Source organism: Protopterus annectens, chromosome 10.part0, assembly GCF_019279795.1.
Source record: "Protopterus annectens isolate FY-2018-M chromosome 10.part0, PAN1.0, whole genome shotgun sequence".
NCBI classification, from domain to species: Eukaryota; Metazoa; Chordata; order Ceratodontiformes; family Protopteridae; genus Protopterus; species Protopterus annectens.
Genome location: NC_056744.1, coordinates 113,462,752 through 113,476,035, shown reverse-complemented (window position 1 = coordinate 113,476,035; position 13,284 = coordinate 113,462,752). Strand labels below are relative to the sequence as shown.

General features: G+C 37.6%; 1 protein-coding gene across 2 annotated transcripts in view; it reads left to right on the top strand.

Moving 5' to 3' along the window:
* Positions 1–13,284, top strand: part of BPTF (bromodomain PHD finger transcription factor) — a 3,500,764-nt gene that overhangs the window by 3,435,616 nt on the left and 51,864 nt on the right. For both annotated transcript variants that reach the window (XM_044085088.1, XM_044085087.1), the window contains one exon: positions 6,306–6,498. In XM_044085088.1, the coding sequence (XP_043941023.1) occupies positions 6,306–6,498 (193 nt within the window). The remainder of the gene's footprint in view (positions 1–6,305; positions 6,499–13,284) is intronic.

Genomic DNA, 13,284 nt, shown 5'->3' with positions numbered 1-13,284 from the left:
CTAACTGATGTTGGTTTTGGACAGATGCTTCTGTTTCCCTCTGAGCTCTTGAAGTATTACTAGCGTGGCTGGTTACCCTTTTTCTAAGTAATGTCTCTTGCCTTTGGGTGTTTGTTATGTGATGTGCTGGGTTGCAGCAAACTCGATCTGAGGGATTTGGAGGAGAGGGGCATTATGGGTAGGGGAAGAGCTCAGATGTTGGAGTCTACAGCTTTAGTATACATCTGAGTTGGATCCATAACCCATAGGTTGAAGAGCAAATGAGAGGCAACAAGACACAGAACATTATGGTGAGTACATAACTTCTTTTTCACATTATGGAATCAATGCTTCTTGTATTTTCTCTGTTATAATATTATTCAGTACTGATTTTTTTGCTTTTGTTAATCAGTATTGTGTCATTATGTTTACATTAATTTTTTTCATTGTTAAAAATGGTACCTTTGTAACCATTTAGACAAGGCTTGAAATTGTGGCAAGTGCTTTACGTCAGTAAACAAAACAAAATAAGTAATAGTGGTTTATGACCATTTCCAGTTTACTTTTCTCATGTTCAGATTGTCCACTGCACCACAGGTGTTCACTAAGCGCCTAATGCCAGTTTTGGTATTTCTAAAGATGCAAGGATTCCACATTTATCTTCAACTGGATAACTGTTTGATTCAATTGGAGGGGCTGAGAAGATTGTTGTCAGTGACCACATATTGCCTACCCAACCTAGGTTTCTGCTTAAATCTCCCAAAGTTAAGCCTGCTGTAACAGGGGATAAGATGATTTTTCCATACAGTCTGTCTGGAAATAGAGAAGTAATATTTTACCACCCCAAGGAAAGGATCTAAAATCTAAAATTCCTCTTTGCATCCTGCTTCAGAAACAACATATGACAACTATGGGACTATATGCAAAGACCAGTGGCAGCATTAACCCTGATTAGTTCCCTTTGCCAGGCTGTATATGATAAAAGATGCACATTATTACCAGTCATTCCATATACCAGGAAAGAGTTTTACTTGTGGGCCGTATATGTTGAATTCATCTAAGGCAGACCTTTGATAGCGTCTTAACAGTAACACATCCTGACCAGAGATTCATCAGACCTTGCCTTGGGAGCACATTTGGTGCAGCTAAAGGTCCAGTGGACCTGGAGCATAAATACACAGAGAAAACAAATCACTCTGAAAAAATGATAATGGTCCTTCTGCTTGAAAGCTTTCAAACTGGAGCTGATACTGGAGAACTAGAGAGTTGTCACAGAAACACCACAGTAATGTGCTATGTAAACAGGGGATGCACATGCTTGCAAACTGTGCAGCTCGACCTTTGTGGTGTAGGCAGGGCCAGATTAACAAGTGGGCTGATGGAGCTACAGCTCCAGTCCCACATGTCAGAAACAGGCCCTGCTGCTTCTACTGTTGGTTTAGTCTGAAGTCCAATCACACAAAGTAAACAAGCCTCTTATAATTTCCAGCTCCAGTCCCATGAGCCCCATAATCTAGCACTGGGTGTGGGAGCTGACAGTTCAGCTAGGTCTGTACTGTTGTTATTGCAGATAAATGATCCTGCTGGAGCTGATCAACTTATCATTAAATGAAGTATTGGTGGTATAATAGGTAGCATACTTGCTTTTGGTGCAGTAGTTTGTGGATTCTAGTCCTACACTAGGTAGATGGATTGCTGATATTGCAGTGCAGCATAAGGGGGATGCTGCACTCCTGAGTATGTCTTCCTTTGGATTAGATGTTTAACTGAGGTTCCGTCTGCCTGAGTTGGTGATAACTCAGGTGGATGTAAAAGATTGTATGGCATGTATCCAAAAGTGTAGGGGTACTTTATTTAAGATATGTCAATTGATGCAGAGGTTAAGGTTGTGAGCTTTAGTTTATGGGGTCTATATTACATCGTCGAACTCACAGGAGTTCGAACGATGTAATATCGAATTAAGTTTGAAACCCAAAAAGTACGAAAACACAGAACAGCGATTTTTTTCCCCAGGGAAAACAATGGCTGTTCCGGTACAAAAAAAAAAAAAACGTACACTTTAAACTTAAACTAATGTGGGGGGCTTCTCCCCACACCCCCCTACTTAAATATACTAACTCCAAGATCGCACCACAGTGGAGGAAATAGCAAAGCCGTGAAAATGGCCCACCGATTTTTTTCCCTGGGGGGAAAAATCGGTGATCCATGGCTTCGTTATTTTCGTGTTTCGAACATTTGGGTTCAGTATTTCAATGTTCTGACTCCTGTGAGTTCGACGTTGTAATATAGACCCTAGTTTATGTGGTACAAGGTTTGATTCCCTCATTTGTCTCCTGTGTGACCTTGAGCAAGTCACTTAACCATACATTGCTGTCGGGTCACCCCCTGAAAAAGGGACTGTGTGTCCAATGGGTCTACCTATTAACACACAGGATTATTATTATGAGTGTCACCTGAACTTGAAAGTCTACAGGACTGTTACATGCAGGTGGGGGTCTGCCACAGATAGACTTATTTACATGAGATAAAAAATGTTAGATGCTTTTTTCTCCAGATTCCCATTCAGAAAGGCATAGGTGACAGATGCCTTCAATGTCCTTTGGCACAGACTCTCTTCTATGCATTACCACCCCTGACATTGTCATCAAAGGTGCTGTAAATGTTCATATCAGACGGTGCCTGGATTTTGTTAATGGCTCCACTGTGACCCAGTTCATTGTACTGTACTTGTCTGTACTAATTCAGGTGTCCAAGAAAGGACCTGTTCTGCTTGCACAGGACTGTGCCATACTCGTATACTAGTTCACCGAGACCCAAAGAGTTTTACATTAGTTGCATTGAGCACTCAAACTGATACCTTTCAAGGAGAGGATTTTGCAGGAAGTTAACATGTTTTAGGAAGTCAAAAGACCAAGCACTGTAAAGTCGTACTTTAGCTGAGAGAGAGAGAGAGGGAGATTCTCCTTGTAGTGCGCAACCAGATGCCAGAACCAGGTACACTAGACAAATAGACCAACTTTTTATCTCCTATGTGTTTTGCAAGGCTAATAGATAAACAGGTCTCCAAGAGGAGCATTTCAAAATGACTAGCTAACTGCATTGCAGTGGTCAGGGCACACTGCAATAGAATGGCAGCCACAATTCTTACCTTCAGAGATGTTTCTGCTCAGGTCATTTGTGAAGCAGTAAGCTGGACATCTGAGCATGCTTCCTCCAAGTACTGAAAGCTGGATTCTTGTCTAAAAGCAGGGTAATTTTCACGTTTGCCATTTTGAAATACATGTAGTAGGTTTATCTCTATAAGGTTAGCCACAGTATTGATTGGTACTCTTGCTCTGGGGAAGAAGCTGTAGTTCAACTGTACTCCCTGTGATGGACATAGTACAATTGCGTAAGTACTTTTTCATAGCAGAAGTTCAAGTAGCGGAATCACCACTGACGAAAATGTTCTTGTCCTGTGTATGCCACCCACCCACAGTTCCACTGCATACTCTTTGTAGAAATCCCAGGGACTGGATTTTTCAAGTACATTATAATATCCAAACAGACTAGTGAGAACAGAGGAAGTGCAAGTACTTTATATTTTTACTGAGTTAAGTGGGCTGAGTATGGAGCAAACACAGCACACAGTCAGACAAAAGAGGGGAAGTGAGAGCATGTATCAACACAGTCCCCAAAATCTGGATTCAAGTAAACAGTTTCATCAGTGAGAAGTTTTTGGAAGCGCAGACCGTAGTCAAAATCCAAAAGCACAGTAATAAAGAAATGCATGCTTTAACTAGGATTTGAACCTAAACCCCCAGATAACTATTCTAGTTGCTGTACCATTAAGCTACTGAAGCAGCTGAAAACTAGCATTTTTTTTTCTTCAAGAAGGTTACTGAAGCCAGTGGACAAAGGAAAATCTGTACACACTGCCTATCTAGACCTCAAAAAAAGGTATACAGCACTATCCCACACTCATCCAGCTAAATGTAAAGTCCTATGTAACACGTTGAGTAACAGACTGGCTCAATAATATAAGCCAATAAATTAGGGTGGGCACCTCTACCTCCTCCAAAAGACTGGTCATTAGTGATATACCCCAATGTTCGGTCCTCCGGCCATTCCTGTTCAGCATTTACTTCTAGAATGTCAAGGATAACTTAAAGGGTTTATGGATGACCAAGTCTGCAGATGAGTGTAAACATTTTTTCCATGATAAACTCTCAAGAAGAAACCAAGATCTTCCAAGAGGTCCTTTCCCAAACAAGTAGCTGGTGTCAAAGCCATAGCCTAAAACTAAATGCCAAAAGAATTGTAATAGTATCCTTCAGAAAGCATGACATCATCTGTAGCTGTTAGATCAACAACACACCCCCTGAAAATTGATTCAGTAATTTGGGACCTGGGAACCCTATGTAGACAATGAACTATCCTTCAGTCACCATGTGTCCACTGTTGCAAGAAAGTCCTTCTTCAGTGTGCACCTTATTAGTAAGTGTTTGGCGTCAGTGTCTGCTGATGTGATCATGCCGTTGTATTCTGCACTTATTAGGCTAGGCATTGAGTATAATGCCCCCTTTAATATGTGCCCAAAACAAATTGAACAACCACAGTGCGTTCTTATCAAGAGCCTAACACACAAAACCTACACTGACTGTCTTAAGCCCCTAACACTTTCACTGTATCTTACAGGCTACTGAGGAACAGTTGCTGCCTCACTTAAAGAGCCTCAGCCAAACCCCATCATTTCAGACTTGCTGCACATCTGGAAGTCCAGTGGTGGCATAAACATCCTCTCAAGAGATCTTAATCTCTTTTGCAACATACATGGAATGTGTTTGAGGGATAGATATGTATCTCACAGAATCACTTCTCAGGAATCATCTTCCTCTCTGCATAAAGCAAAGTATATCTCTTACTCTGTTCAAGAGCAGTGTAGACAAAAGGGGTGAGACACCACAAATTTACAGCTGATTTTAGCACCTTGGTCCCTTATGGATAAGAGATAACATATAAATACCTAGACTGAGCTGTTCATATTTGTAATGCAAGGGCTATCAACTTCTTCAGAATGTATGGCTAAGTTTCAAAAGATCTTGATGGTTCAGTAACCTAGTAAGCACCTCTGGACCTATATTTATATTGTCTGTCTGTATGTATGTATGTGTACGTATTTTTAGATCTGTATGGGTGCCCTGCTCTTGATCTAACTGTTCATTTACCAACATCTGTTTTGTCAACCGCATTTGGTCGATATATCCAGATGGTCGGCAGGTGTGTGAAATCAACAGTCTCTGGTTAGGGGAATATTCCCTTTCCCAGGGACAGTGCAGTCTCAGAATTAGTGTATGGAATTAGCAGGGATGAGGGGGACTTGAGAGCTTTCCCCCTGCAAAAAACAATGTTGTTTTTTTTGCATGCACCAAGGTTGTTTCTTGGAGCATGCATGTTAGGATGTTGACGTTCGGTCTGTCAGTCTTTTGCAGTTGACATTAAAGATCAGTGTTTGCTCTACTCAGAGTTAGTGGACACACGTGTGTGTGCGTGTATATATATATATATATATATATATATACACACATACATATATATATGTATCTATACATACATACATACACACACACATATATATATATGGGTCCCTGTCAGTTGATCGAGTTTTCAGAAACTCACTCTCTCCAATATGGTCGAGACCATATGATCGAATTTTTGAAAACTCAAAGCTTTTGAATGGAGATTGTGGTACAGCAAGAATCAGGAAATTTACCCCTTTCCTCACTGTAGTCTGATCTCAGAGTTGATATATATAATTTGCAGGGAGTGTGGGGGACGCTGGGGGACTTGCCCCTCTGCAGAAACATAAAAAAGGTAGATTTTTATGTTTTATTTTGTTTTTTTAATGTTCAAGCTTTCGGAAGCTCGATCATATCGTGTCTCAGATATTTGTTTTCCAAGTTTCCGAAAAGTTAATCATCTAATATAGACTCATATATACATATATAATACATGTGTGTGTGTTTGTTTGTGTGTACATACACACTTGCTTGTGTGTGTGTGTGTGTGTGTGTGTGTGTGTGTGTGTATACATGTTTGTATATCAAACAGATGTAAAGATAACTTTTATTGCATTTACTTCTTAAAGTTGGGGTATTGTTCAACTGCAACTCTAGTTTACCTAATTCTGTTTATCACTTACGTATTTGTTTGCATTAATGCGGTTAAAACCATTCATTGACCACTGATTTATTTTCACAGTTTTGTAAATGCGATCGTGCTCAAGACATGTAATTTCTGGATACACAAATTGACCTGGATATAATTTTTTTAATCTATGATTGTAGATTCTATATTGGCTGTGACCGCTGTCAGAACTGGTTCCATGGGCGATGTGTGGGCATTCTGCAGAGTGAGGCAGATCTCATTGATGAGTATGTTTGTCCTCAATGCCAGTCCACAGAGGATGCCATGACTGTGCTTACACCGCTCACTGACAAAGACTATGAAGGGTTAAGAAGACTGTTACGATCTTTACAGGTAAAGATAGAAAACAATGTTAAATTTGTATACACACACAGCTAGTCAGCAACCATTTATTTTGTCTATGAACTGTCACACGTTTATGTGAAGCAGTATTAATCTTAATTGAGAGCTAGAAGTTACATGTATGTGGGAATTTTTAGCAGAAGAGTAATGTTTCGGCATCTAATTCTAAAAACTTAATTGCAAGAAAACATTCTACCTAAAATTTTCTTTCTTTTGCTTTACAGGAAGCCTTACAAAAAGTCTTCTGTTCACATTAGTAGCATGGGAGCATCCTATGATGCCTGTTTCTCTTAGAATTTTTGCTTGTGCATTTGCATGTCTGTGTAATAGCACAATATTTTAATCCTTCCGATCTGTCTTCATTCCCACTTATGAAGAAACCCAGCTGCCACACATGCATCTAATAGTATAGTTTTGACTTTAGTGGGCTACCACTTTCTCATCTTGTCTCTTATCACTTTCTAGGTAGAGTTAGAAAGAAGTCTTTTGTAAAAGTCATGGCATTTTTGGTCTTCAGTACCTTTTAGTCTTGAGCTGTCAAGAAAGAGGGTCCTGTCATTTAAGCCATCATGCTGGACTCAAAAAAGTCCTTTACCTCTTCTGTCCATCCTGGCCAGCTGTGCTTTGGTGATGCTTGCATGTGTACATACACTATTTCATAATGTACCTGCACTACATGGAAAAAAAGTCAGGCAGTAAAGGGGAAGAGAAAACACTGGCAGGGAACAATCCTACACACGTTCAGCAAAAAGCAGTTCAAGCTTCAGCTTTGGTTCAAGAGATGGCCTCCAGCGATTTAAAGAAATAATTCAAATGTAATCAGAGGTGATCAAAAAATAAATACAATACTGAAGGTATGTATCAATTCAAGTAGAAAAAGGCTGGGGAAAAAGAAGCTTTAACTAGCTATTCAGATGAACTTGTAAAACTGCAAAAAATTAGAGACCAAAATGAAGAAAAAGCGGAGTGTAAAGAAGAGCAGTTTAAAAAAATAGCATTTAGAATATGGAGTGCATAGAAAAAACCTGAGATCTGCTACTGTGCTATAGAAACTGGAAGTATTAGGTAAGCAACTGGACTAGTGTTCCACAGCAAGATTTGTTAGTTGATTAATTGTTGTATGCTTTAAAGATATTGAAGTAAACAAGTACTTTTTAGTTGTAACAAATATAGTCATTACAGTTTAACAAGGGAATAAAGACTGGATGGATGCAAGTTTAATATAATGCTTTGGTCTTTGGCTGCGGGGATTGGAATAGGGTGTAAAAGTATACCGATTGTAATATAGAATTAAGATAATGTCCCTTGTTTTTACAGTGGTAGATGCCTAGATAAATATCCTTGGCTTTTAAACTATAAACTTTTTTTTGTAAACAAAGTCTTGTAAAAGAAGAGAAAGTGATGAAAGCCCCACATCAACCTGCCAGACAGTGCATGCTTGTAAGACAAATGCTAAAAATATTCAAAAAATTGTAATGCATAAAAGTTGGGACAATCATTTTTTTAACATATTGGCTACTCTAGCCTTACTGTCTTGGAATGTAAATACCCTTATAGGTACAGAGAGAAAGGACTCAGTATTGAATTATATTAAAAAATGCAGAGTGCAAATATCAGTGTTGCAGTAGACACATTCAGCAAAATATGCGGGACAAAGGAAAAGGAGAATAATAATACTGATTGCTAGAGGGGCACCAGTAGTGATAGAAGAGAGGAAAAAGACAATGGTAGATTTGTGGTAGTAATGCAGCATTGGGAAGAGAGGAGCACTACACTGACATGTATTTACATTCCACCAAAGACTGCTGCTATGGAGCTTTAGAACATTTGGCAAAAACACTCTGCTTTCAGCAGAGAATATTACTTACAGATGAGGAGTGAAACTTGATTTACAGTAATGAGGATGTATCCAATGGACCTAGAAGGGAAGATATAAAAAAAGAGGACACATTCTTGAAGAAATGAATACAAATATTTGGTCCAGAAGATGTGAAGTAGTAGGCAGTCAAAACTCAATTTACATATTAATCCCCAAGGTACAATGACTGGGTTAGACTGTATAGAATTTGTTTCACAAGAACATGCACATTTAATTGAAAACTTCTCCATGCATCCAGTAACTGTTTCAGATTATACACCAATAAAAAATAAAATAAAAATGCAGGGTAATGAAGTAAAACGTGACACTGGTGCTTTCCCATCTACCTGTTAAAAAGGTAGGAATTCAAGGAATAAGTAGTGGAAATCATTCCAGAGTAGAGACAATGGAAGTTTCAAAAGGGATAGTTTAGTGAGTGGGATAAAATGAAAATGGTGTTGAAAATGTGGTAGAAGTAAAAAGGAAAGGAGATATGGTTAAGAAGTAATAGGAATTATTTAGAGGGGCTGACAAAGGTTGGCACATTGCAGACTAAGGGGCATCTCACAAAGCAAAGAGGAGGAGCATCTGCAGAGTGTTAAAGAGAAAATAAGGGAGTATTTGGATAATATGCTTAAGTTTAGCAAGATTGCTGTTAAGCAACTTTTTTTGATAACTGTAGAGCACAAAAACATTTAGTGCAGTAACTTTAGGCAACATAAAGCAGAAAAGGTTGTTGCCATACTTAGGGAGCCTATGACAAGAAAAATAACAAGAGAGCCTCTACAGGTGTTAGTGATATTTTAAAAAATTGATGACATTTTCTATAAAGCAAAGCAATGTAGCAACCAAAAAAAATGCATACATAGTAATATTTATGGAAGACTTAATATTAGAGGTAGATAAGACTGAACAACTAACAATTAAGATAGGAGGAGATTAGATAAAATGATGATGTATAATCAATCTGCAAAGAAATCTCCAAGAACATATAGCATTCCTGTAGGAGGGAAGAAAGTAAAGATCTGGAAGATTATTTTAAAAGGAGTGGAAGCACCCACTTACTCCATTTGCTTTCTGTTCTTTTTCTATCTCTAAACTTCACAGATGCAAAAACAGCTTGCATGCTTTCAGAAAACATTAACGCATGGCCCTAAGAAAAAGAGAACTGACCATCTTTAAATAAAACTAAATTATACACTGTTCTATTAAATGCATTAAAGTATTAAGGCCATTTGGAAGGCTATCATATATTCACTTGCTATAAGACTTTATTTTTCACTGAACTGCATTTCCCTCATTAAAAATACTCAAAACTCTCAAGTTTCATTGCTTGCACCTGCATACAGCTCATATCTGTGTAAAAGTAGTCAGCAATGAGAAAAAAGCAGCTAAAAACGTTGCAGTTGCATGAAGGAGTTTTTGTAAATTTCACTCGTAACAGAATTTCCCTGGTTAACTGCCATCAGACACAGATTTTGCCTCTCACTGAGAACATGTGCTAATGGGAAGAAAAACAAGCTAATATCTTTGCAAATGCAAGACACTTAGCATTTTTCATGGCTGTCGTCACTTTGTTTTATTTTTCAAGCCTATTTGCTAACAAAACTGTTTACAGCTTAAGCCAATGAGATTAATCTAGACATCCACCTTTGTAAAATCAAGAAAAATTTCATCTTAATTCTACATACGAGTACACTGTTACATTCCTCCTCCCACCCCAGCAGCTAAAGATCACATCACTATATTAAACTTGCTTCTGTCCAGCCTTTCTTCTATTGTTATATTTTAAAGCCTGCATTTCTTATATCGAAAAAAGTACTTATTTACTTTAATATCTTTAACACACAACAGTCACCGAAAAAACTACCCCCAATTTAAAAATACACCTGACTGCTCTTTATACAAAACTGCTTTACAAAATAACATGTAATTTATATCATGAAATATTTTATACAAATACCAATAAGAACAAAAGTTGTTTTCTTAGGTAATTCTTTTTTTCCATTTAGTGCTGTTCTAAACATTAAAGATATAATGTGGGGTATATGCTTTGCAGTGCGCCCACATGTTTAACAAAGTCAACAAAAGTCCATGTCTCAACTACTTTTTTTTTTTTTTTTTTTGCAAAGCCATATTTCACAGTTGCGACTGATGCTTTATGTCTACCATTTGTTCACTAAATTTAGTGTTGCTGGCCTTTTTCCTGATCATCTCCATCAACTAGCACCCGACTCTGGTTCAAGTCCAAGATACCCCTGATTCGTCTAGTCAACTCCTGTGATTTTTGTCTCTCTCTCTGCCAAGCAATTCATTTGGAAGATTGGAAGGGTTTCACTGCCAAAGTCTCTCAGTGAGCTTTATTGTTAGAAGAATGGGACTCAAAGTCCCACTCTGCTTGCTGGGTCACTTTTTGTGGATAAACTTATTTCCCCCTTAGCTTGTTCTTCATCAGAAATTGTCTTTGATTCTCCAGGAAGAATACTCTAAAGACAATAGCATGCAGCAGTTTGAATCTCACACCTTCCTCTCAACATTCCCTGATTGCTGACAAACATTTTCTTTTCTTCTGCATGGTGTACAGCCACTAATCATTTTCCACAAACACTCTGCTGTCTCAAATTTTTAATAGTCTTCCCTTCTGCCACAGTTTTATGAGGATCAACTCTTTTTGCTGGTATGATTTCATTTTAATGTAGGTCTTAGCTGCTTTCTTATGGCCAGGTTTGGAGCATGCACTCAATGTATCTTTTCAATTAACACGTTCTGCTGTAGAACACCAGTACAATTGCTTATTAGTGCTTTCATAAAATGAATGCAGTCTGTTCCTTTCAGTTTCTCTGAGACAGCAGAAAATCTTGGGTTTTCTCTGTGCACTCTGTATTTTAACTCTACTATTTTTTGAAACAGTTCTTCTTTAGAAGCCTCATACTTAGCCAGCCTTTTCTTCATTTCACCCTCTGATTTTTGCAGTTTTATCAGTTTGTCTAAATAGCTAGTTAAAACTTTGTGTTTTGAATTGCTATTTTCCTTCGGTGTTTCATTTATTCTAATCACCTTTGAGTACATTTGACTTATTTTTCCTCTAAATTACTAGAAGCAAAGCTGAAGTTTGAACTATGTTTTGCTAAGCAGCTGCAAGATTTTTCCCAGACAGTGTTTTCTCATCATCTTTTTTGCTGGTTAATTTCTTTGTGGTTCTATAAATTTCTTGTTTGCTACCATTCAGTCAGTGTACTTCCAAGCCAGTATCTGAATTTTTCCCAAGCTTGTAATTTCACTGGGTTTTTTTCTCAGTTTTCACACTGGGAGAGCTGAAATTAAATTGTTAATCAGTGTGTGTCCCTCTTGGAAGTCCCAGCGTGCTTTAATTTTATATGAGACTATTCTCTACCAAACAATCTTATGAGACAAATTTGAGTGAATACTTTAAAATAACTGTTAACCCAAGCAAAGGATATCTTTGTCTATATCTTAAGCTAATGTTTTTAAATAGGTTGGGCTAATATTTTATTTCACCTTTTCTGCCTAGCAGTAGAAATGAAAACTTGAGAAGTGTCTCTGCCGCAAGCCCAGATGTATGTAACCTTTTAGAGGGGATTTTGAGGTAGACTGTGGTCTTGTCTTTGGCAAAAGTGTTGGTCATGGAAAGTATGATTATACATGTATATGTATGGGGATAAAGTTTTTATGGACACCCCTGTGGTTGTCTATCTTCATTTGTGTGTTCTATGTTGTGGCAATGTTGAAAATAGCTGGACAGTCATATGTATTTCCTGATACAACAAAATACTACATTCCTTTTTATACTATGTTAGTAAGCAGCGACAAAAATATGTTATTGCATATCGTGCAGGGAATGGAATGAAAAAGGTCAAATAAGTAGGTCGTTTGTCTTTTCCCACTCACAGTTGCTTTAAATAATTGGTAGCTGTTTTTTTTTTGTTGTTTTGTTTTTGTATATTGCAAATGTTTACATCAAATGGAGAAAAACATTTGCACATAATAGTACTGAAGAGGAGCTAGTTTGTGTATAGCATATCTGAAGTATTTATAGTATGTGCTTGTAACTACATTGTAATTATGTGGTCAAAAGAGCATATTCATTCTGGCAGACAAGACTTGTAAACATACATATACCCATTGTGATGGGAAGAATAATCTTTAAGATTTTATGGTGTGCACTTTATTTCTTTATATGGTGTAAATGTCCTTTAGAATAGGAGTGGCACTATATATACTATGTATTAGGACACTTTATTCCTTTTTGTGTAACCAAAATAATTCTTATCTACCTAAATGGATAATGCGGTTTTCACTGCTAGAGTGTTATGACTCAGCTTTATATTTGATTATTAATTTGTGCATAACTGCTTTAATACACCAACTAAACTACAGACTAAATGCTCTCATGGAGGTTTTAATTACTTACTAGTTTCTTAATGTAACATACTTTATAGAAGAGCTTAAATATTTTTCGTATGTACTGCTGGTCTTCCATATTTACCTCAGGTAATGTCAGAGTGAGTTTCAGTACCATTTTAGTTTATGATATTGTGGAAGTTAAGAGTTTGCTGGTGATGGCAATGGCAGAGACTTTGTGCATGCGTGCACTTCTGTGCATCTTATGACTTTTAAGAAATATCAGTGGTTTGCTTTCATTGAGCGGATACAATGAAAACTATTTCATTTATTGAGCTGTCAAATTTTTATTGTTTTATTTGGGCCAAGGATGATTCAGAGTTGTATACCTGTAGATGTTCTAAGTATCCTGTTTCTACTTCAAGTTGCTTGTATTGTTATGAGATAGAGGGGTGAAATTTGTTAACTTGCTTCTCTCTTTCTGTTTTGACTCTTGATTGACTCATCATATTAGCGGCAAGCTTCTGGAAGAGCACAGTGCACTGTACCATGAGGAA